The sequence below is a fragment of the Gopherus flavomarginatus genome, chromosome 14, assembly GCF_025201925.1.
Source record: "Gopherus flavomarginatus isolate rGopFla2 chromosome 14, rGopFla2.mat.asm, whole genome shotgun sequence".
In the NCBI taxonomy this organism is placed as follows: domain Eukaryota; kingdom Metazoa; phylum Chordata; order Testudines; family Testudinidae; genus Gopherus; species Gopherus flavomarginatus.
In genome coordinates this window covers 3,114,683-3,139,159 of record NC_066630.1, presented here as the reverse complement: position 1 = coordinate 3,139,159, position 24,477 = coordinate 3,114,683, and the positions used below count along the sequence as shown (strand labels likewise).

Genomic DNA, 24,477 nt, shown 5'->3' with positions numbered 1-24,477 from the left:
TACCAAGCTCTTGCTTGGTGAGTTCCATGTTAGTAGTTTCTTGCTAACCCAGATAAGCAACAATGTGGTGCCCCCATAACCCCTCTGAGACAGGGATTGTCTCTTTATCTGGCCCTGTGCAACGGGGCCCCATCCTGCCTACTATGACATAAATGTTTATTATCATGTCTGCACCCCTGACTTTAAAACGTCTCCCAGGTTTCCTACAGGCCCAGACACCCTGCTTTCAACTGCTCCTTCTAGCTGTCTGTCTGCCTTTGTCACTCCCAGTTTCTCTCTTCTCAGAGTATGTCTACACTGCGAAGTTGTCACAAAACTTTTGAGTATGGCTACACTTGCAGCTGTACAGCGCTGGGAGTTACAGCTGTCTTCATACAGCTGTGTAGGGAAAGCGCTGCAGTGCGGCCACACTGACAGCTACCAGCACTGCAGTGTGGCCACATTTGCAGCATTTGCAGCGCTGTTGGGAGTGGCTGAACAGGCGTTCTGGTACCTCCGAATACCTCTGGAGGCCAGTTACAGCGCTTTTGGTGGCCACGCTGGCGGAGCAGCGCTGCATCACCAGTGCTGCAGTCGTTATACCCCAGGCAGAGCAGGAGTACAGCCAGCACTGCAGCCAGGGAGATGCAGCGCTGTATGTGCCTTGCAAGTGTGGACAGTGAGTAAGTTGCAGACCCACCACTAGCGCTGCAACTCTCCAGTGTAGCCAAGCCCTTTGTCTTTCACAGGTACTTAAAACACCCTCCCCCCGCCCCCGTGAAAGACAGAAGTTTTGCTGATGTAAGGGGCAGTGTGATCTTCTGCCGACAAAGCTAACCGCACTTGCGGGGCTGGAAGTATTTTGCTGGCAAAAGTGCTGACAAAGTACCAACAACGAGCATTTACACATGCTGACTTTTAGTGACAAGGCTGTGTTGTCGCTAAAAGCTGCGTGGTGTAGACAAGCTGTAAATTTTTCTGTGTTCTGCCTTCCCCATGCCTCAGAAACACAAAACAGTACTCAGCAAAACCCCTCTGACTCTTAGTCCAAGAACTCTTGGGCAGGTTCACAGCCCCCTTTTGCCTTGTAATTAATTTATGCAGACATTTATGTTAATGGCAGGTGTGTTCACACCCAGGCTCACGGAGGTTAATGATCCAAGGAGTAACCAGTACCTCTCAGCAGGACACTAATAGACTCATAGACTTTAGGGTCAGAAGGGACCAATATGATCATCTAGTCTGACCTCCTGCACAAAGCAGGCCACAGAATCCTACTCATCCACTTCTATAACAAACTCCTAACCTATGTCTGAGTTACTGAAGTCTTCAAATTGTGGTTTGAAGACCTCAAGCTGCAGAGAATCCACCAGCAAGTGACCCATGCCCCACGCTGCAGAGGAAGGCGAAAAACCTCCAGCGCCTCTGCCAATATGCCCCGGAGGAAAATTCCTTCCCGACCCCAAATATGACGATCAGCTAAACCCTGAGCATGTGGGCAAGACTCATCAGCCAGCACTCAGGAAAGAATTCTCTGCAGTAACTCAGATCCCATCCCATCACAGACCACTGGGCGTACTTACCTGCTGATAATCAAAGATCAGTTGCCAAAATTAAGCTATCCCATCATACCATCCCTTCCATAAACTTATCAAGCTTAGTCTTAAAGCCAGATATGTCTTTTGCCCCCACTATTCCCCTTGGAAGGCTGTTCCAGAACATCACTTCTCTAATGGTTAGAAACCTTCGTCTAATTTCAAGTCTAAACTTCCTAGTGTCCAGTTTATACCCATTTGTTCTTGTGTCTACATTGGTACTAAACTTAAATAATTCCTCTCCCTCCCAAATATTAATCCCTCTGATATATTTATAAAGAGCAGGCATATCCCCCCTCAACCTTCTTTTGGTTAGGCTGAACAAGCCAAGCTCTTTGAGTCTCCTTTCATAAGACAGGTTTTCCATTCCTCGGATCATCCTAGTAGCCTGTCTCTGAACCTGTTCCAGTTTGAATTCATCCTTCTTGAACATGGGAGACGAGAACTGCACACAGTATTCCAGATGAGGTCTCATCAGTGCCTTATATAACAGTACTAACAGCTCCTTCTCTTTGCTGGAAATACCTCACCTGATGCATCCTAAAACTGCATTAGCTTTTTTAACGGCCATATCACATTGGCAGCTCATAGTCGTCCTGTGATCAACCAATACTCCAAGGTCCTTCTCCTCCTCTGTTGCTTCCAATTTTATAACTAAAATTCTTATTATTAATCCCTAAATGCATGACCTTGCACTTTTCACTATTAAATTTCATCCTATTACTATTACTCCAGTTTACAAGGTTATCCACATCTTCCTGTATGATATCCTGGTCCTTCTCCGTGTTAGCAATACCCCCCAGCTTTGTGTCATCCGCGAACTTTATTAGCACATTCCCGCTTTTTGTGCCAAGGTCGGTAATAAAAAGGTTAAATAAGATTGGTCTGTCACGGAGTCACCGGGCGATGCTCTGGAACTGCTCCCCACCAAGCCAGTCAGGACTTTGGGGAGCCTCCTCTCCCTTGGAGCAGACTTGTTCAGGGCAAGAAGCTCACACAGCTTCACCTCCTGGGTCTCTCCTTGGAGCATTCAGCATCCTCTGCCCCTCCGTGCGCTTCCCACAGCGAGTCCACCCCAGCGAGGTCCTGGGGAAGCCACCGAGTTCTGCACCCCCACTTTGCAGTCAGACGTGACTCTCAGCCAGCCAGTAAAACAGAGGTTTATTCGATGATAGGAACAGGGTCTAAAACAGAGCTTGTAGGTACAGAGAACAGGACCCCTCGGCCGGGTCCATTCTGGGGGGCAGTGAGCCAGACCCCCACGTCTGCCCTCAGCCAGCTCCAGACTAACAACCCCTCCCAGCCCCTCCTCTCTCCTCAGCCCCTTTCCCGGGCCAGGAGGTCACCTGATCCCTTTGTCTCCAACACCTTCAGCTGGCACCTTTGCAGAGGAGGGTCCCAGGCCATCAGTTGCTAGGAGACAGAGGGTCAGGCATTTAGGTGCACTGGCCCTTTGCTCTGCCAGATACTTAAGAACTGCCATGGGGACACTGAGGCACCAACACAGTACTCAGAGAAAACATTAAGAACTTTCCCAGTTCGTCACATGGTCCCAAAACCGATCCTTGAGGAACTCCACTAGTAACCTCCTTCCAGCCTGACAGTTCACCCTTCAGTACGACCCGTTGTAGTCTCCCCTTTAATCAGTTCCTTATCCACCTTTCAATTTTCATATTCATCCCCATCTTTTCCAATTTAACTAATAATTCCCCATGTGGAACCGTGTCATATGCCTTACTGAAATCGAGGTAAATTAGATCTACTGCATTTCCTTTGTCTAAATAATCTGTCACCTTTTCAAAGAAGGTGATCAGGTTGGTTTGGCACGATCTACCTTTTGTAAAACCATGTTGTAATTTGTCCCAATTACCATTAACCTCAATGTCCTTAACTACTTTCTCCTGCAAAATTTTTTCCAAGACCTTACATACTACAGATGTCAAACTAACAGGCCTATAGTTACTCGGATCACTTTTTTTCTTTTCTTAAAGATAGGAACTATGTTAGCAATTCTCCAGTCATATGGTACAACCCCTGAGTTTACCAATTCGTTAAAAATTCTTGCTAATGGGCTTGCAATTTCATGTGCCAGTTCCTTTAATATTCTTGGATGAAGATTATCTGGTCCCTCCGATTTTGTCCCATTAAGCTGTTCAAGTTTGGCTTCTGCCTCAGATGTGTTAATATCCACCTCCATATCCTCATTCCCGTTTGTCCTCCTTCCATTATCCCTAAGCTCCTCATTAGCCTTATTAAAGACTGAGGCAAAGTATTTATTTAGATATTGGGCCATGCCTAGGTTATCCTTAACCTCCTTTCCATCCTCAGTGTTTAGCGGTCCCACTTCTTCTTTCTTTGTTTTCTTCTTATTTATATGGCTATAGAACCTTTTACTATTGGTTTTAATTCCTTTTGCAAGGTCCAACTCTACATGGCTTTTAGCCTTTCTCACTTTATCCCTACATGTTCTGACTTCACTAAGGTAGCTTTCCTTGCTAATCCCACCCATCTTCCACTCCATGTAGGCTTTCTGCTTTTTCTTAATCACCTCTCTGAGATGCTTGCTCATCCAGCTTGGTCTACAACTCCTGCCTATGGTTTTTTCCCCCTTTCTTGGGATGCAGGCTTCTGATAGTTTCTGCAGCTGCGACTTAAAGTAATTCCAGGCCTCCTCCGCATTTAGATCCACAAGTTCTTCAGTCCAATCCACTTCCCTAACTAATTTCCTTGATTCTTTAAAGTTAGCCCTTTTGAAGTCAAAAACCCTGGTCCCAGATCTATTTTTGTTTATCCTTCCATCTAGTTTGAACTGAATTAGCTCATGATCACTCGAACCAAGGTTGTCCCCTACAACCATTTCTTCTATGAGGTCCTGCTAATAATAGCAGCTAAGGAGGGACATTATATGGCTTAGTGGAGGGCAGGTGCTCCGCTCATGCAATCCTTGTACTGTGCTTGACCTATTTGTTTTCCCTTTTAGGAACAGATTCAGGTTCTCTCCAGACGGCAAAACATGCAGCTCTGCTCGAAACCTTGAACTCCAACTTGGCTGCTTTAGAGGAGAAGCTTGGTCAGGATCCCCAATGGAATGAACTGCGAAGCTTGAGAGCTGAAGTCAGAGAGCAGGCTGCTTGGCTAGAAAGCTCTACAGATGTGACCTGGAGTTTTACTTGTCAAGTCCTGCTATTGCTGCTGAGTTTGAAAAAGTGCATGATCCTCCTAGCTGCTGCTTATCATCCAGCCAAACCAAACCCTAGGACTGCTGAAGCTGCTCCTGCTCTCAGCCCTGACACGCTCAGTATCTCCCAGCAGAAGACTGTTCAGTCTGCATTACAGTTTGTGATTACCTTGGGCCTTTGTCCATATCTCTTGCCTGGGGTTGGAATCCCGCTGAAGCACAGGACAGAGTTCAGTGCTGTTGTTCAGGATGTGGTATCTCCCAGCACTGCCCCCAGTACTCTGCATCGGCTCTATGCCAGCTGTACTGCACTGCTGCAGATTGCACAGCACCCATCTTTGGGCAGCCTCATCCTTACCCGCCACCTTGGGGACCTCATCGCAGGTCTGTGCCAGCTTGGATTCTGCCCGACCAAAGGAAAGGGCGAGCAAGCCAGGCCACTGGAGCAACTAAAGGTGTGTGTTCTGATCAGAATTTCCTGCCTTAATTTTGCATACAGGCCCCATCCTGTAGCTTCCATTTTTCTGGGGCAAAGACAACTGTCTGGAAGGGACATAAAACCCTGTGCTTCAGGGAGCAAGATGAGACCTTCCTTGGGGGACAGATTATCCCATGTCTGCCTTCTGTGTGGTGTCTTGCACCTTCCTTTGAAGCAACTGGTACCAGTAACTGTCCTAGACAGGATACTGGGCTAGCTGAACCTCAAATCTGATCCTGTCATAAGAACATAAGAATGGTCATACTGGGATGGACCAGTGCTCCATCTAGCTCAGTATCCTGTCTTCTGACAGTGGCCAGTGCCAGAGGCTTCAGAGGGAGTGAACAGAACTGGGCAGTTTATGGAGTGATCCATCCACTGTTGTCCAGTCCCAGCACCTGGCAGTCAAAAGCTTAGGGACACCTATGGCATGGGGCTGCATCCCTGACCATCTTGGCTAGTAGCCATTGATGGACCTGTCCTCTATGAACGTTATTTAATTCTTTTTTGAACCCAGTTATTCTTTTGACCTGCGCAACATCCCCTGGCAACAACTTCCACAGGTTGACTGTGTGTTGTGTGAAGAAGTGCTTGTTGTTAGCTTTTGTCTTTGGTTAGCTGTTCTTCAAATTCTTTTTTGGCCTGCCTGGACTTGCCAGAGTTTGTGTTTCTTTCTATTGTCCTCAGCAGGATTTGATTTCCAATTTCTAAAGGATGTCTTTTTGTCTCGAATCTCTTCTTTGACTCGGTTTAGCCGGGCTGGCATTTTTTTCGGTCCTCTTACTGTTTTTCTTTCATTTGAGCTATACATTTACTTTAGGTCTCTATTACTGTGTTTTTATAAAGTTTTTATGCAGTTTACAGGCATTTCGCTCTTGTGACTGTTCCTTTGAATTTCCATTTAACTAGCCTCCTCATTTTTGTGTAGGTCTTTCTTTTTATAAGCTAAATGCTACTGTGGTGGGTTTCTTTGGTATTTTCCCCCCTACAAGAAGGTTAAATTTAATTACATTATCGTCACTATTATCAAGCGGTTCAGCTATATTCATTTCTTGGACCAGATCCTGTCCCCTACTTAGGACTAAATCAAGAATTGCTTCTTTCCCTGTGGGATCCAGGACTAGCTGCTCCAAGAAGCAGTCGTTACTGGTGTCTAGACATTTTATTTCTGAGGTGACATGTTCCTAGTCAATATGTGGATAGTTGAAATCCCCCATTATTATTGGGTCTTCTGTTTCGGTAGCCTCTCTAATCTCCCTGAGCATTTCTCAATCATTGTCACCATCCTGGTCAGGTGGTTGGTGGTATATTCCTCTTGCTGTATTCTTATTATTCAAGCATGGAACTTCTGTCCACAGAGGTTCTAAGGGACTGGTTTAATTCATTTAAGACTTTTACTGTATTTGACTCTATGCTTTCTTTTACATATAGTGCCACTCCCCCACCAGTGTGACCCACTCGCACATTCCTATGTATTTTGTAACCTGATATTACCAGATCCCATTGATTATCATCATTCTACCAAGTTTCTGTGATTCCCATTATATCAGTATCCTCATTTAATACCAGACGATCAAGTTCACCCATCTTACTGTTTAGACTTCTTGCATTTGTATCCAAGCACTTATAAAATTAGTCTGCCTTTGAGTGATGTAATTGAATGGGACTCTTCTTTGGTGTCTCTCTTCAGTTCCTACCTGTACTTTGTCTACTTCTATCCCCTGCTCTTTACTAGGATATGGAATATTCCCTTTAATAAATCCTTCCATGCAGGATGTATGAACCATGTGCTCCTCTGCACCTATCACTTTCCCTCACTCCTTAGTTTAAAAACTCCTCTATGACCTTTTTAATCTTACATACCAGCAGTCTTGTTCCATTTTGGTTTAGGTGGAGCCCATCCTTCCTGTATAGGCTTCTCCTTTCCCAAAAGTTTCCCCAGTTCCTAATAAACCTAAATCCCGCCTCCGAACACCATTGTCTCATCCACTCATTGAGACCCTGTAGTTCTGTCTGTCTAACTGGCCCTGCATGTGGCACTGGAAACATTTCAGAGAATGCTACCATGGAAATCCTGGACTTCGCTCCTCTCCAACACTATGCATAAAACTGTCTAAATGTCTTGAGAGGTCCACAACCTTTGCACCCAGCAGACAATTCACCGTAGGGTTCTCCTGGTCTTCAAAACCCCACTATTTATATTTCTAATAATCAAATCCCCCATTACTATTACCTGCCTCTTCCTAATAACAAGGGCGCTCTACCCCAGAAAGGTATCCTCAGTGTGAAAGAATACTATGACATCATCTGGAAGGAGGGTCCCAGCTGTGGGATTGGTTCCCTCCGCTCCAGCTTGATGTTCCCCTTCCCTGAGACTTTCCTCCTCCTAAGCAGCACAGAGGCTGTCATAGTGGGAGGTGGAACCGCTTTACTTTGAACTTGTCTACACTACAAAAGTAGGTCGACCTGCAGCCAGCACAGTAATTAAATCGGCTGTTGGTGTCCACACTACCTTCCTTTTGCCGGTGGTGTGCATCCTCACCAGGAGCACTTGCAGTGACTGAAGTGGGGCATTCTGGGGCACTGATAGCCAACAGGGTTCACAGCTGGAGCCCTCCTCCCGCCACAGGGCTGACAGTGCCAGTTGTGAGCCAGGCACAGGGTTTCATTTCACAGTTGACATTCTTGTCAGTTTCACGGCTGCTATTATTTCACCTTTCCTCTCTGGCTGTCAGCTGGACTCCTGCCCTAGGGCTGACAACCAGAGCCAGAGAGGAAAGGTGAAATAATAGCAGCCGTGAAACTGACAAGAATGTCAATTTCACTGCTGATAGGCTCCTTTCTGTGAAATTGAGCCTGGGGTGGGTCTTGCATCTTAGACTGTCAACCTTGGGGTGTGGGTGGGATGTTCCCATTGTAAGTTCTGCGGCCAGGGCTGACACACGGGAGGAGGGATTGACAACCCGGAGCCCCGCTGCCACCTGCCAGTGAGGGATGGGTGCAGAGGAGAGGCCAAGCCTGGGCTCCTTCCTCCTCCCCCCTACCTAATCCCTCACTGGGAGGTAGAAGCGGGGCTCCAGGTTGGCAGCCACCCGACAGTAGGGCTCTGTGCTGGCAGGGCTCCAGCTGTGAGTCCCATGCTGGGCCGACAGCCAACAGGCAATGTAAGTAATGCAGTGGCTACACAGACACTGTCTCACCCTACTATATCGACCTGAGTACTACGCCTCTCGCAGAGGTGGAATTATTAGGTCAGCGTAGTGGGCATCTTACATCAGCGGGTGCAACATTCTAGTGTAGACACTTACAGAGTTAGGCCAAGGTAAGCTGTCTTATGTCAACCTAACTGTACTGTAGCTCAGGCCTTTGTCCCGCAAAGTCTCATGTGTAACTCACTGTCTCTCTTAGCTCCTCCAGTTCAGAAACTCTCGTCTCAAAAGCTCATATTGGGTCTCTGAGAGCCGCAAACTGCTTGCACCAAATGCACATACACCACCTGTCCGGAAGACAAGTAATCACTGCATTCAGTGTAATAAACAGGATAGACCCCACTCTGATGGACTTCTGCCTGCATTGCTTTTACTCTTGCAGGGTTGTTTTGTGTGTTTGTTCTTTGTGTGTGTGTGTGGCAGTTCCCGGGTAGCAGTTGTTCCTGAACAGTTTTTGTTTATATTTGCCTTGACTAAAAAACACCCTGTGTCAAAAAGAATTTAGAATGGTCTCTAGATGCCCACCTGGATATTTCCCAATCAATGTCTTATAAGTTACTAATGGTCCAGTAGAGGGAGCCAGAACCTAGCGAAATACCTACCCTATGCTGCTTTACTGTTTGCCTGCACTGTATTAATATTCCAGCACAGAGACCTGTTATTTTTCAGGACCTTACAGAAGAGCAGCGAACCCACTGCAGGGAGGCCTTGAAGAGTGTCTTGGATCGAGTCTACCAACCCCTAGTGGTCCGGGAACTGCTTGTTCTCCAGGGTGGATCCAAACAGGTACCGAGGCTGCCAGCTGGTTCTGTAGCTGGGCAGGGGAAGGGAATCTGACTCGTGAGGCTGTCTTCAGTGCCTGCACCTTTCAGTGGTACAGGAGCTGGAATATAATATGCTAGAGCAGGGCTGGGCAAACTTTTTGGCCTGAGGGCCACATCTGGGTATGGAAATTGTATGATGGGCCATGAATGCTCACAAAATTGGGAGTTGTGGTGTAGGAGGGGGTGAGGACTCCGGCTGGGGCTGCAGACTCTGGGCTGGGGCCAGAAATGAGGAGTTCAGGGTGTGGGAGGGGGCTCTGGGCTGGGGGATGGAGTACGGGGGGTGGGAGGAGGGCTTCTGCTGGGGTTGCAGGCTCTGGGGTGGGGCTGGGGATGAGTGGTTTGGGGTGCAGGAGGATGCTTGAGGCTGGGACCAAGGGGTTCGGAGGGCAGGAGAGTGATCAGGGCTGGAGCAGGGGGATGGGTCAGGGGTGCAGGCTCCAGGCGGCGCTTATCTCAAGCAGCTCCTGGAAGCAGCAGCCTGTCCCCCCTCTGGCTTCTACATGTAGGGGCAGCCAGGTTACTCTGCACACTGCCCTGTCCACAGGTGCTGCCCCTGCAGATCCCATTGGCTGTAGCTCCTAGGCAGTGGGAGTTACAGAACTAGCACTTAAGGCTGGGGCAGTGTGCGGAGCCCCCTGGCTGCCTCTACGTGTAGGATTTGAATGGGGGACATGCTGCTGCTTCTGGGAACCATGGCATGTGCAGAATGAGGCAAGCCCCCGACCCCGCTCCCCAATGGGACCTCGAGGGCCGGATTAAAAGTCTGATGGGTCAGATGTGGCTCCTGGGCTGTAGTTTGCCCACCCCTGTGCTAGAGCATTAAACTGTGATTTCCTAGCTACCTGTCTGACTAGTGGGATGAAGATATGGGGCTTGGAATTTGCTGCAGAGACTTGCATTTGGAAGCTTTGTTTTATTTTTACTCAAGCTGCATACTAGGAGTGAATCTGTTTTCTTGAAAACATAATAGAAGCACAGAAGCGTGTTCCCTGGAGAAGATGGTGCCATGGATCCATCCTTGCTGTGTTGCTTCACCAAGTATAATGCTGTGTCAGCAGGGATGAATCTGGCTCATTGTGGTGGTTTATATGCTTCCTGACAAACCAGCTGAATTTGTGCTAAATACACACTGACGGCTACTTCTCCACTCTGAGATTGGCTGGGCTATTTGTCCTAGAAACTTGGCTATCTTACTAGTCATGAATAATGCAAAAATATGTTAATAAAACATTATGGATTAAACTATAAATGCGCAAAAATCAGCAAAATTGTGGCTCCTACAGCAGCAGTGATCCTGTCACATTGAACATAAATGTTTATGGCATAAAATAGTAATAAAAATCCTACTTGTGATGCCTGCAATAAAGCAGAATTGCTGTGAGAGCCATAACTTGAATAAGTTAATTTTTGTGCATTTACCCTTGCAGCTAGGATACAGAGCTTGTCAATTCCACAAACTGACTACAGCACCACACTTCCTTCTTTGCAAAAAAATTGTTCAGTGAAACACCTTGTATGCCTTGGGTGCTCTGTGAATAGTAAATAGGAGTTCCTGGCAATGCTTTGTTCATCGGGTTAGGGGTGCTTTGCCCTGGAACTCCTCGGAGTTTGTGTATATACCATTGGCTTCCGTCAAAGCCGTTACAGCACCAGTTCGGTTTGTATTCTATCAAGCTTCAACATGACTGTCCTTCTGGTGAAGTGTCTTGTTCTGTAACTTTCCTATGTCACTCTGGCAAAACAGACATTGCTTTCTCTTCAGACTGTGTGGCACTAACTTGAGCAAATATCCAATTCCTGATTTCAATCTGTACAGGACCTCTGGGAAAAGACTGTTATTTGGCTTTAAATGAACAGAGGCATTGCAGCTAGATGCATGTCTTTCCTCCATGTAGCAATTTAAACTAGGCCATGTTTCAGGGTGCTCTGTGGGGCTGTAAACTGGGAGAACCAGGGGAATTCAGCACACTGAGAACAATGTTGCTGTCAGGAATTCAGTGTACCACATCTGGTGAAACAAGAGAAATCTGAGTCTTGGTCTTAAAACACTAATGCACGGCACAGTATTGCCCCTAAATTGGAATTGTGTGTTCAGAAACGCTTGGCTTATACTGCTAGATTTACCGGCAAGGAGAATATTAGATTTTCCTTTTAAGAATCTTTATGGAGTCCTTTAAATACACTTTCTAATTGCTTTTCTGTATAGTGTCAGCAGTATTCTTGTGCTCTAACTGTGTAGTGTTACGCTGATCCATCTATTTAAGTTTGTTTATCAAAGTTGATAAATTTGAGCTGCGTCTGTTTTCACTTAGCACTGCAAGATTAAAGGGAAGGCAGTGGCTCATTAAAGAAAGCTGTTGTCCAGGATGGAGGTTGCTCCTCTCCCTCTGGAGTGGTTAAAGCAACATGAAAGAACAGTCCGTTGAAGGATTCGGGGTGTCAGATCTCATTAAATAAAGCAGCTGGACACTTCTGATCAGTTCTGACCTGGGTTGCCAGTAGCCTTGAATCTGCACTGATTCGTTCTTATTTCATCTTTCTTCTTCCATAAATACTCTGTGTTTAATGTAGCTGTTTAACATGGAAGTGAGGGCTGCCTTGTAAAGAGAAAGGTGAGAGAATCCCCCGAGCTACTTTCTCAGTAAAGCAAACATACACCTACCTTTTCCTCTATTGATAAGGCAGCTGACAGCAAACGCTGTCCATGCAGACTGCATGATTTCTAGGATTGCAAACTCTAGATGGCACTGACATTTCTACTGGAACAGCATCTGTCCTAGTACTGAGGCACACTGGGGTTGTGTTTCTTTTCTTGACCACATAACCTATAGTTTGTATTGTCTGTCTTCTTAGCACAGTGTGCTTTATTACTGTGCCCAGCAGTCAATGGAGTTGCACTTGCTCTCCTCTTGAGTGCAATGAGCCCTGATTCATACTGAGAACCCCCTGTGTGTATCACTGGTAGTGAGACAGTCAAAGCTGATGTGTAACGCCAGGAGACTGTAATTTAGGGAAAGAAATCCCTGCATGGAGGAGAGGCTCCTGGGATGCTCAGCCCACCTAATTAAACCCTAATTATTTTGGTACCATTAGGTGGTGAAGTGATTTATAGAAAATTCCCCTCTATGTTGTGTTCCTGCCATCACATACAGATCAAAGCCCTACAGAACAGAGAGCATGTAGTTTTGCACATCTGTGAGTGCTGGCACCATTCTCTAAAGAAAATACATTTCCAGTCCCCCTCTCCGTATCCTTTCAGGGCCTGCAGTTCCCTGGACAAGAGGTGAAGCAGCCGCTTGCCCAAGCCCCAGCTTGGCTTCGGCGTCTCTGCGGACAGCTGCTCTCGGAGAGGCTGATGAGACCCAGTGGGGTTCAGGCTGTTGTCCGGGGCATCATGGAGGGAGCAGGAAGTAAGTGTGTTGCTCAGACACTGTCATTTCTGGTTCACAGATTATGAGTGAAACGAGACTTCCAGAGTGGGTCAGAGATCTTCCCATCCGATGAAATAACAAGCTGGAATAGCATTATGGGGACCCTCCCATAAGAGATTTCCTCTTATTAGACTAACTTACACACACACACACACACGCACGAGTTATGATTGCTTCTGGTCTTAAAAAGGGAGTACCGAGCTCCTGAACTTCAAGATTCCTTTTGTCAGGGTGCGTTGTTACATTTCTGGGTTCTGGGACTGGAAACGTCTACAGTTATTGACAAAATATAAATAAAATGACAAAACCTAGAGCAGAAATAACTGTGTATATGAAATGCCAGTTCCTTGCTCTTGTGAAGAGTAAGTTTGTGTTTAAAGATCTGTATTATTGATTTTTTTATTAGCGCCTATTTCTGTAAAGGGCATTGGTGCACGGGAGCAGTGCTCTGTGTTAGTAAATCATAATGATCTGTAGAGGAGTGAGGTCGATTCCACACCCAATAGGGTTTGGGATCTCAAGGCCTGCCAGTTAGCTCAGGAAGGGGTTTCTCACCAAGACTAGGTGAACATGACGTCAGGGACTTGTGTTCCATAGCCTGCACTCCCAGAACCCTGGCTAGGGTGGTCAGAGTCTTGTGCTGTGCTCTCTGAGAGGGTCTTGAGATCAGCACCTGCCTCCAGTGCTTGGCTGTTATGCTTGTGGGTGGGAATTGGCTGCTGGAGTCCAAGGCCTTTGATAACACGTTGTTCCCTTTCTCCAAAGCAGCAGGGCAGTCACCTGAAAAACACCTGGGCTGAGGAGATTGTTAAAAACAAAAATCGGACTTTTAGCCTTAAGTGTCTCGCTTTAGGAAAAAAACCTGGGAAGGCTCAAGTCTAATGGAGTCTGTGTCCTGCTCTCCTTTGCTTTCAGCTGGTGGCAGCGGCGCTGAAGCAGCAGCTGCAGATTGGAGAAAGTGTGACATGGTTGCTAGGATCTTGGCCTCCTGTCCTCAGCAATCTCTGTCCCTGGAAGATTACTATCGACAGGTGTGCCCACAGGTATGCCCTTCGCTCCCCATTCTCACCAGAGCATGTCTGCAGTGCCTATGAGCAGGGGATTATGTGCTTAGCCCATGGTCCCTCAGTATGAAATACCATTGCCTCCCTAACTAGGGGATAGCGTGCGGCATGGCATTGTTGTGAGTGTGATCCAGTACAGAACTAGAGCCGAATTGGAGAAGATTTGACTGGGGATCTGTAAACAGGAGAAATTCCCACCCTGCCATGTGTGTACACACCATAGATCATCTAAACCAGGGGTCAGCAACTGTTCAGAAGTCGTGCCGAGTCTTCATTTATTCACTCTGATTTAAGGTTTTGCGTCCCAGTCATACATTTTAACATTTTTAGAAGGGCTCTTTCTATAAGTCTATAATACAGAACTAAGCTATTGTTGTATGTCAAGTAAATAAGGTTTTTAAAATGTTTAAGAAGCTTCATTTAAAATTAAATTAAAATGCAGAGTCCCCCGGACTGGTGGCCAGGACCCGGGCAGTGTCAGTGCCACTGAAAATCAGCCTGTGTGCCGCCTTCAGCAGGTGTGCCATAGGCTGCCTAGCCCTTATCTAAACTTATCCCCTTTCCAGGATTTGGCTTTATGTGCTCCTTAAATAACCAAAGTAATAAAAAAACATGAGCTTCAGCTTCACCTTTCAGGAACTCTTCTGTCTTAGCTCCTAGTTCTCTCTGTCAGAGGGCTGGTTTACACTACAGGGGAAAATCAATCTCAGATACGCAACTGTCACGGAGTGTGGGGGAGTCCGGCCCTGCACCCCTCTTCCTGGGACCCACAGTGACTCTCAGCCAGACAGTAAAACAGAAGGTTTATTGGACAACAGGAACACAGGTTACAGCAGAGCTTGCAGGCACAGTCAGGCCCCCTCCACCGAGTCCTTCTGGGCTTTCAGGGTGCTTGGATCCTAGCTAGGATACCCTGAATTCCGCCCACACAGCCCCAAGCCCCAAACTCTAACTGCTTCCCTCCTGCCACTCCCTTCCTTTGTCCCCTTCCCGGGCAAAGGTGTTGACCTTTCCCCTCCCTTACCTAGCTCAGGTTACAGGCTCTGGCATCGTCCATCTCCTAAAGTCCTCCCCTGCTCTCCCACTCCCCACACAGACAGTCCCTACTGCATCACAGCAACTTCAGCTATGTGAATAACGTAGCTGAAGTCGAAGTATCTAAGATCGAATTACTCACCATCCTCACGGCGTGGGATCGATGTCCGTGGCTCCCCATGTCGACTCCGCAACTCTGTTGGGGTTGGTGGAGTTCCGGAATCGATATAAGCCCGTTCGGGGATCGATATATCGTGTCTAGATGAGACGCAATATATTGATCCCCGAGCAATCGATTGCTACCCGCCGATATGGCAGGTAGTGAAGACGTAGCCCTAGGGAAACTCCAAGTTACTGCCCCTCTTACAGCCTTGGAGCTAATGAGATCCACCTGCTAGCATAAGTTAGCAATAATTATCCTGCATTTTATGTGCAGTTCTAGCTCTGACCATGGGGTAACCCAACAGAGGAGCCCAACACTCCAGTGTAGGGGAGAACATGTGGCTCTGTTACAGGCTCTTTCTATCCTAGGCTGATAGGCATTTGTTTTAGCTGATAAGTCAAACGATTTCTCTTTTACTTTTACTGTGTCCTCCTGAGCATTTCTCTTGCTGATCGCTGTCCATGGGCCATTGTGTTTCCTTGATGACATGTCTTCAACATGAGTATCCTAGCTGGCCAAACTGCCTTCTCTCTTTGTGACTCACATGCTCTTCTTGTATCTTCTTTCATTTAAGGGTCTCAAATCCCTTTGTAAATGTGTATTAAACCTTAAACAAGCCTGTGAAGCATTACCCCACTTCAGAGGGTAAGCTGATGTGCAGAGAGTTTAGGAGATCTGTCCAAGACTGTACAGTCAGGAAATAGAGAGTCTGGAATAGACCCCTGGAGCCTGATGCCTTCTCACTAGGCAACGCTGCCCAAGCTATGAAAAGGTACTAGAATTTAAGAAATGCTCCCCCATGGAGCTCTTGCTTCTTCTCAGCCCTTGCCCCCAAAGATGCTGCAGGTGTTGGTGTCCTAGCTCATCTCAGAAAAAAATTCCCATATTTCCTCCCCCACTCTTCACGGCAGAACATACTGTGGAGGAGCCCTGCCTCTGCCAGACTCATAGCTGAGATGCCTCCTCATGCATTGCACTCAGTTGAATTGAAGTTAATAGAGCTCCTCATTCTCATCTGTTGGCTAGAAGTTAGCTGCTCTCTTTGTTTCTTGACCTGTGTTGTATGTGTAATTTACATTCCAGATTCTAGACTTACTGCATATTCAGGAGAAGTTGACAACACACCAGTTCCAGAGAGTTGCCACCACGGCTCTTCTCACCGTGGCCAGAGAACATCCTCAGCTGGCAGTGAAATATTTGCTCCATCCCATGCTAGCACCACTTCTCCAATGCTGGGATATGGCAGGTAACGGTCCATCTCTCTTGGTCATGTGATCCTGTAACATATCAGGCAAAACCTCTCCCTTGAAAAGGGAAGATGAGTTTCTCTTTCTGTCATGCATCTGTGGGCTTATCGCCCTGAAACAAATCCCATGGAGTAATCTCTGCAGATCCAGGGTCCTGGTCCTTCCATCAAGGGTTCCTCTTGATTGGCTAGCTGGCTGCTCAGTGTCTAGGCTCAAACTGGAACATATAGAAAGAGGCATTGGTCCAGGAACACTTTGTTTTTATAGCCCGCCCAGACCTCTGCCTCTTTCTGGTTGTGCTGCTTAAGGAACAGCTGGGTGGATTGTATTTGAGACACGCGTCTCAGATTCTGATTCCACCCCATGATAGCTACATATGTTCCATTCTTAAAGAGGTTTGAGGAATGACTTCCTTCTCTGAAATCAGTGCACAGAAACCAGTCCCCTTCGTGCATGGAGGCCTGGTTTTCGCTGTGGGAAGTGGTGTGAGGAGAGAAGTCTGTTTCTAGTGTGGCAGTGCTAGTGAGACGGATGGTACCTTCCTGTGCTAAGTCACCTGCTATCAGAGGCTACATGATGTTCTGCAGTGCTTTATTCAGTCTACCACACTGTTAAATGACTCACGGGGCAGGGCTTCTGCTACTTCCGAAGTCTGAGGTGGTGTTGAGCCGTCAGTGGCAGGTTTCTGGTGGCCACACTTCCTCCCAGCTGCTGGGGAGTGTGTTGTCAGCCTCTGAGCAAGCAGGAAAACTTCTCCAATTTACATATTCTGACATATGTTTTTATAGGTTGCCCAAAACAAAGCGAATAACTCATAGTAACCCTTGCAAACAATCAATTTTCCTGTCATCAGCAAGCAGCTCCTAGCCTGACATCAGCAAAACCTCATAATCAGGAACACCTGGATCAGGGGTCTCCAACTTCTTTACGCCCAAGATCACTTTTTGAATTTAAGGGCAACCCAGGATCTGCCCTGCTCTTTCCCCAAAGCCCAGCTCACTCCATTCCCCCCTCTTTCTATTGCTTGCTCTCCCCCACCCTCCCTCACTTTCACCGGGCTGGGGAAGGGGGTTGGGGTTTGGGAGGGCGTGCGGGCTCTGGGCTGGGGCAAGAGGTTCGCAGTGTGGGAGGAGCTCTGGGCTGAGCCTTGGGCAGGGAGTTGGGGTGCAGGAGGGGGTGAGGAGTGCAAGCTCTAGGTGGGTGTTTGTATGCAAGGTGGGGCTTTGAGATGGGGCAGGATGCTGGGGTACAGGAGGGGGTACAGGGTGCTGGCTCTGAAAAGGGGGTCAGGGCTGGAGCAGGGGGTTCAGAGTGCAGGAGGGGGTGAAGGGTGCTGGCTCCAGGAGGGGAATCAGGGCTGGGGGTTGGAATTCAGCCTCCCACTGGGCGGCACTTACCGCGGGCAGCTCCCAGTTGGAGGTGCAGCAAGGCTAAGGCAGGCTCCCTGCTTGCCTCTGCCCCGCGCTGCTTTCGGAAGCATAGGTTACCAGATAGCAACTGTGAAAAAACGGGATGGGGGTGGGGGTTAATAGGCGCCTATATAAGAGAGAGACCCAAAAAAACAGAACTGTCCCTTTAAAAATGGAACATCTGGTCACCCTATGGAAGGGGCCAATGCATCTCTGCAGCTCCCGCGGGGGTGGGGTGCAGGGGGCATGTGGCTCTGCGTGCTGACCCTCTCTGCAGGCACTGTCCCTAAACCTCCCATTGGCCACAGTTCCCCGTTCCTGGCCAATGGGAGCTGCAGGCAGCAGTGCGCAGAGACCATTGTGCCCCTCCAGGGCTGCAGGGGCATGCTGGCTGCTACTGGGAGCAGCGTGGGGCCGTGGCAGGCAGGGAGCCTGCCTTAGTGGCAGTCCTGCTATACCACTGGAGATCACAAATCAACTGGGAGCGTCCCCAGTATCGACCAGTCAATCGCGATCGACGGGTTGCTGACCACTGCCCTAGATCTATTGCCAGCTGTTCACAGTTTAACCCATTCTCATGGTTCTTCCAAGTTTTACTTTTGATCCTTATCAGCAAAACTGCCGCTGCAGCTATTTTGTATGCTTATACAACACCCAAGTTATTCTTGACTACGAGATATTCTCACTTCCAATTAATGATGGCTGAGTGCACAAAATTGCTGTGGTTTTGTCAGTCAGTGTCTCTTGTAACATCGCCATCACTGAAATGGGAAATAAATTTACATTACATACTTACCCACGGATCCTCCCCCTGGTCCTTGTTAGACTCTGATGGAGTCTCAAACAGGCCCTGGCTTGCAGCATAACTGAATCCCCTGGTTGTATGTCCCCAATTCCTCCTCTTCCTCCTCCCCATCCTTGCTTTTCAGGCTAGAGGCCTGTGGCTCGGCTCCTTGGAAGTGTCCATGGTGGTGTGCAGGGTGCTGTTGGTGACTCCACCAAGTATGGCATGTGGCTCTTTGTAAAAGTGGCAGGTCTGTAGTTTGACACCGGATCAACTGTTGGCCTCCCTGGTCTTCTGGTATGTTTGCCACAGTGCCTTCGCTTTCATGTGTCGCTGCTGCTGGTCCTTTCTGCATCCCTGTGCAATCTGCTCGTAGATGTTGATATTTCTATGGCTGGTCCACAGCAGTGTCTGCACAGGCTCAGGGGATCCAATATCTCCTGTCTGCTCCAGGCTGGAGCATGTAAGCAAGACACAAGAAGTAATTCTTCCCCAAAAAAGGTTGTTTCAAGGAGGAGAGAGAGAAATTATTCTCCTTAACCTCTGAGGATAGGACAAGAAGCAATGGGCTTAAATTGCAGCAAGGGAGGTTTAGGTTGGACATTAGGAAAGCTTCTTATTGGAGTTGTTAATCACTGGAATAAATTGCCTAGGGAGGTTGTGGAATCTCAGGGATGGTCTAGATAATACTTAGTCCTGCCATGAGTGCAGGGAGCTGGACTAGACGATCTTTCGAGTCCCTTTCTATCCTATGATTCTATGTGTGGAGCATGTAGCCATCATGGTCAGCTGGGCAGTTGCATGCAATAATGGAGAGCTGCTAGGTGTGCTCACCATTCTGGGCAATCAGGAAAAGGCATTTCAAGAATTTGCAGGGCTTTAAAGAGAAGGGTGGGGGGCCCTCCCGTCTGCATGACCCCTGGGCAGTGGAGTTCACAACTTAGACCAGAGAGGTCAGTGTTGGGCATTGTGGGACAGCTGCTGGAGGACTGTTAGGGTCGACATAGGTAGCGCAGTGTTCACGCTCATGCTGAATCAGCCTCAACATGGCTCAATACCACTCGGGGAGATAGTGTTACTATGTCAGTGTCATGGAGCGCTTACATTAATTGGAGACCAATTTAAGTGTAGACACGTGTGCAGCTAGATCAAGGTGGCTTATGTCAGCCTAACTTTGTAGAATAGACCTGGGGACTGCTGATTTCACCCTTAACTCTTCACTTCCTTCCATCTATTATTCTATAACCTATTTGCACATGTATGTTCCAGTGTTGCTCTACTAAACTGCTTTGGGTACTGTAGCAATGTGCCAAGACGGTGTCACACTCCTGCTCCTGAAGGGTGTGTAGTGAAGGTGCATGTGGCAGCAGAGTCTTGATGCTCATTTTCTGGTTTTTTTTTTCTTTTTTTTTTCTTCTTTTTTCTTTTTTAAGAGGTGGCAATGGAAGGCTTACCTGCAGGGACTGTGCTGGTGAAAGAGGCAGAGCTCAGCCGCTGCGTGGAAGATGTGTTCAAGGTACAGTATTTAATTTGGATTTCTAATATATATAGTTGTTTGAGGATTGAAGAGAAAACTGTCTGTCAGGAGTCAGTCTTCATGTCTGGGACCTGCTGAGCCACTTAGATGAATATTCTAAATTATAAAAGAGAACAAAATCTCCAGTGCAGCCTGAATGCTGAAATAAGGTGGAGTCATGGTCCCTTCTGGGAATGGTGCCCCAAGGGAGGAGTGTTTTTAGTGCCTCCCCTCCATTTGTTAAACTTTTGAATACCTTATGTTTTTTGCATTTGTAGCCCATTTCATGACTTTGATGCACTAGTTGAATGCATGATTTACCCCTGTCATTGTAAGATGATAATTTGCATGCTAGGATCTGTAAAGCTGTATTTATTCATGCCATATATAAGCAAATAAAAAATTGTTTCCTCTAAGCTTAGAGAAACATTTTACTTTTCAGAGTAACTGAAATGTACTAACATCAAAAGATTGAACTGTGCACCAGTATTGGGTGGACCGATATTAAATAGTGTTACAGTAGGTGACAGCCTTAGAATGTTAACCCGTTGTTGTTCTGTTTCAGATATTTTTCTATCAAATTTGCCCCTTGCTGCAAACTAGATTGCAACTGAGCTTTTTGCTTCCTATACTGAGCTCCTGAAGGAGGAAAACGGACAGTATTAGGGAGAGCAAAAGTCTGTGTTCAGCAGTCTTAAAAAGTCATCACACATTACATGTTAAGCCTGGCAAAAGGAGTAACGGTATTTTTTGTTGCGTAGATAGAGGTTCGATAGATATCTCAGACATCTCATTAAACAGGTCCTTTATTGGTCACGACTTACACTCCTCAAGTCTTAAAACACACGTACACTTTCACAATTACGCACTAAAACAAGGTTTACAATATCGCAACTGGGCTGTCACTTCACTTCAGTTCGTTCTTATATCTCACTGGCTGACTGGCGCCGCCCTGCCCCTTAGATACCCACGAGGACATGGCTGACAACATTCTAGGAGGTTCGAGCAAAATATAGTTCTCAAAGTCTGGAAGGTTCCATGAGATTCTACAACAGTCTAGAACATTCTAGGAAGTTAGTGAAAAATGAATCCATATACGGAATACCTGAAACATTCTATTTTAAATGTTTTATTTTCTCTTTTGCCACTAACAACAAAAACAGCACCCCGAGCCCAGCACCCCCTAAGCTGTCACCTGGGTTACCTGCCCCTAAATCTAGCCCTGCCTTCTGGCCTTAAAATCTATGAAAAAAGATCTGCAGTGAAAGTAGTTCCAAAAACACAGAAGTGAATCACTTTAAACTCCATCTAAAGCTTCATTCTAGCTGCTGGGAGCAATCTCCATTTATATTGTGTCTTTGTCAAGCTGAAATCTGTCAGGGGTTTCCTGGTTTTAACCTTCCCGGAAGAGGGCTAACAGATTTTAATTCCCGCAAAACCTAGCTTTTACCATCCGTGCTTACCTCATGCTTGGCAGGAAACACGTTTGGGTGTAATTCCTCTCTTTTGTGATGCATTCCTTCCATCTGGGGTGGTACCTCTAAAAACACTGAAGGAATAGTGAGAAAGAAACATAAAGTTCTCTTCACCTCTGCTACTGTCAATACGTTTTCTCTTGATGACAGAAGTCAGAGAATGAGGGGAGGTCAATAGTATAGTGCTTTCCGGATTCCTGATCCCATTGGCTTCCCTTGGAGCATTCTGTAACATCCTCAGTGTAAGTATGATGCTGTCCCATGTGCAAAGGAAAAAGTAATAGCTTAATTCTAAATTTAAATTCAGCTTTGAAGCAATGGGCAGGGACCCTCATCTTACTCTGCAAAATGTGGATTCCTCTGTGTTGTGTAAATTCAGCACTGCGGACAGGACTGGCACTAGCAAATGAAGTACGTGCTTGGGGTGGCACAATTCCAGGGGCGGCAAAAAAACTTAGAGCCGGCCCTGACTGCAGACAAGTAACCTGGTCATCAGTCATCACCCGTTTTTCAGCATCTTTACCAAGCAGTGTAATTGACTAGTGTGCTTTCAAGACCTACTGCTGCATGGTGTAGATCAAGAGGAGGAGAATGAGCTGGCCAAAATTAATGGTGATTGTGCCAAATGCTACCAAAGCTCACTGAAACATGGTGGTTTTCCTGCTCCAAAGCAGAGGGGGCACTCTGGTTCAGGTTATAAGAGATGGGGGAGCAGGCAAAATCAAGAGGACAGGAAAATTGATGGAACCATGAGCTTCCTACCCTAATGGGCCTGTCACTGTCAGCTTTTGCCAATAACTGACTGTCTTTAATGTTAATGCAGACATCTCAGCTGGCAGGAAGGTTAGTGCAGACTCAATGTCTTATGTGGCACTCCTCCCAACAATGATTGATTGTTCTTGAAGCTGCTGCTAGAAAACTGCTCAATGGAATTGATTGCCTCTTAACTGAAAAGCAACTGTGATGAATGCTATCCGAGGGATTCAGATGGGCTTTTTGGAGCACTGGTGGCTTTGGGCGTGGTGGTCTGTAATGCAGGTCTCAGGGCTATGGCTGTGGAGAGGAACTAACCTTCCCTTGTGGTGTTCTCTTAGGTTGTTAAAGGTAAACCGCATTCATTGGCACAGAACTATGTCCAGATATCTGATGTGGTGAGAGAGGCTTGGGCAGGTATCTTACTGTCTTCATCCCCTCTTCCCATATGTCACATCTGCCCAATGAAATGCTATAGAGAGGGTAAAAGGAGCAAATGGCCATGTTGCCAGAAGCCTGAGTTGCAGCCTGCACAGTCTTAAGTATGCGAGCAGTGCTTGGATCGAGATGGAGCGTTCCGTGCTTAGACCTGTCATTGATGGAGACAGCACCATAGCCATATTAATGGTGAGAGAGGCAGCAGTGTAGAGCCCCATCGGCATCCTTTAGCCACCCTGGTTGGTGTAGGAAGGTGTGGAACAGGAAAGCCCTAGTAGCTCAGTGCTTGATCCTCTGCTGTGACCACAACAGCAGATGGCCTCTTTGGGTCTAGCAGAAAACAAGATTCAGACCCATCTCAGACTGTTACCAGTCTGCAGTGAGCCAGCTCTGAGGCTTAGCCATGTGTCAGGGGAACCTGCTCTCTTGTGAATCCCAAGCTCCGGGCTAGAAGGGGAGCGTCTGGAGCAATGGTGTTTAACTGCAAGAAGCTAGTGATCGGATCTTTGGCAGAAGCTGTGGCAGTCTAAGCTTTTAAACCAGGGGTGGGCAAACTATGGGACAGATCTGCCTCACCAGCTGTTTTAATCCGGCCCTCGAACTCCTGCTGGGGAGCGGGGTCTGGGGCATGCCCTGCTCCGGTGCTCCAGCCGGGGAGCAGGGTTGGGGCCACTCCATGTGGCTCACGGAAGCAGCGGCATGACCCCTTCTGGCTCCTACACATAGGAGGAGCCAGGGGGCTCTGCTCTGCACGCTGCCCGCTCCTCCCCCAAGCACTGCTCCCCCAGCTCTCATTGGCCGGGAACCACAGCCAATGGGAGCTGCAGGGGTGGCACCTGCAGACGGGGCAGCATGCAGCGCCACCTGTCCGCACCTCTGCGTAGGAGCCGGAAAAGGGATATGCTGTTGCATCTTGGAGCCGCTTGCAGTAAGCGCTGCCCGGAGCCTGTGCCCCGAGCCTCTCCCTGCTCCCCAGCCCTGATCCCCCTCCCGCCCTCCAAACCCCTCAATCCCCGCCCGCAGCACCCTCCTGCACCCCAAACCTTTCATCCCCAGCCTCACCCCAGAGACCACACCTCCAACTGGAGCCTGCACCTGTTCCAGTGCCCCCAACCCCCTGTCCCAGCCCTGATCCCCATCATCCAGACCCCTTGATCCCAGCTCGGAGCACCCTCTCGCACCCCAAACCCCCTATCTCCAGCCCTACCCCAGAGCCTGCACCCCCAGCTGGAGCCCTCACCCATACCCCACTCCCTAGCCCCTGGCCTCACCCCAGAGCCTTCACCCCCTCCTGCACCCCAATCCCAATTTTGTGAGCATTCATGACCGCCATACAATTTCTATTCCCAGATGTGGCCCTTGGGCCAAAAAATTTGCCCACCCCTGTTTTAAACGCTGTGATTGGTGCATCATTTTGGGTAGTAATGATCTGTTATAACTAGCTGGCAGGCAGAGGCCAGTCAGGGGGCTGCTCTGTGGCTGGTGTTCATTATGAAAATGCCTCTGGAGTGCAGGGTGGATCCCTCATTTATGGCACTGTGCTTTAGTCCTGACAGCAGAGGGATTAACAGTGGAGACTTCGGCTTGCAAGGGTGGTTTTTTGCCTAGCAAGTGTCATTTGATGCTAGAGTGGGAATTGCTCCTTGGGGCTTCACCAGGAAGGCTTTGTATACCAAAGATGCTGGGTAGGAAGCACAGCTCCACAGGGATTAGCATGGGCAAAACCCTCTGAATCAAAACAATAGGCCAGTATATTATCCAAAGAATCTCCTCCTTCCTCACCTAAGCTGCCCTGTCGCTCTGGGCTGGCATGTTGGATCTGACAGGCAATAGCAACACTTGGAAGTCTGCCCTGAGATTGGAGCAAACCCCAGGAACTGCTTGCCCTCCAGCTGC

At 47.8% G+C, this 24,477-nt stretch overlaps 2 protein-coding genes across 2 annotated transcripts in view; both read left to right on the top strand.

The window, feature by feature from the left end:
* TANGO6 (transport and golgi organization 6 homolog) overlaps window positions 1–24,477 on the top strand; it is an 87,029-nt gene that overhangs the window by 2,497 nt on the left and 60,055 nt on the right. The window contains 6 exon segments of the mRNA XM_050922237.1: window positions 4,555–5,207; window positions 9,109–9,225; window positions 12,526–12,676; window positions 13,613–13,740; window positions 16,043–16,205; window positions 19,833–19,915. Of these exon segments, the coding sequence (XP_050778194.1) occupies window positions 4,555–5,207; window positions 9,109–9,225; window positions 12,526–12,676; window positions 13,613–13,740; window positions 16,043–16,205; window positions 19,833–19,915 (1,295 nt within the window).
* Window positions 16,143–24,477, top strand: part of UTP4 (UTP4 small subunit processome component) — a 113,290-nt gene continuing 104,955 nt past the window's right edge. The window contains exon 1 of the mRNA XM_050922250.1: window positions 16,143–16,147. The gene's annotated coding sequence lies outside the window, so the exon portion shown is untranslated. The remainder of the gene's footprint in view (window positions 16,148–24,477) is intronic.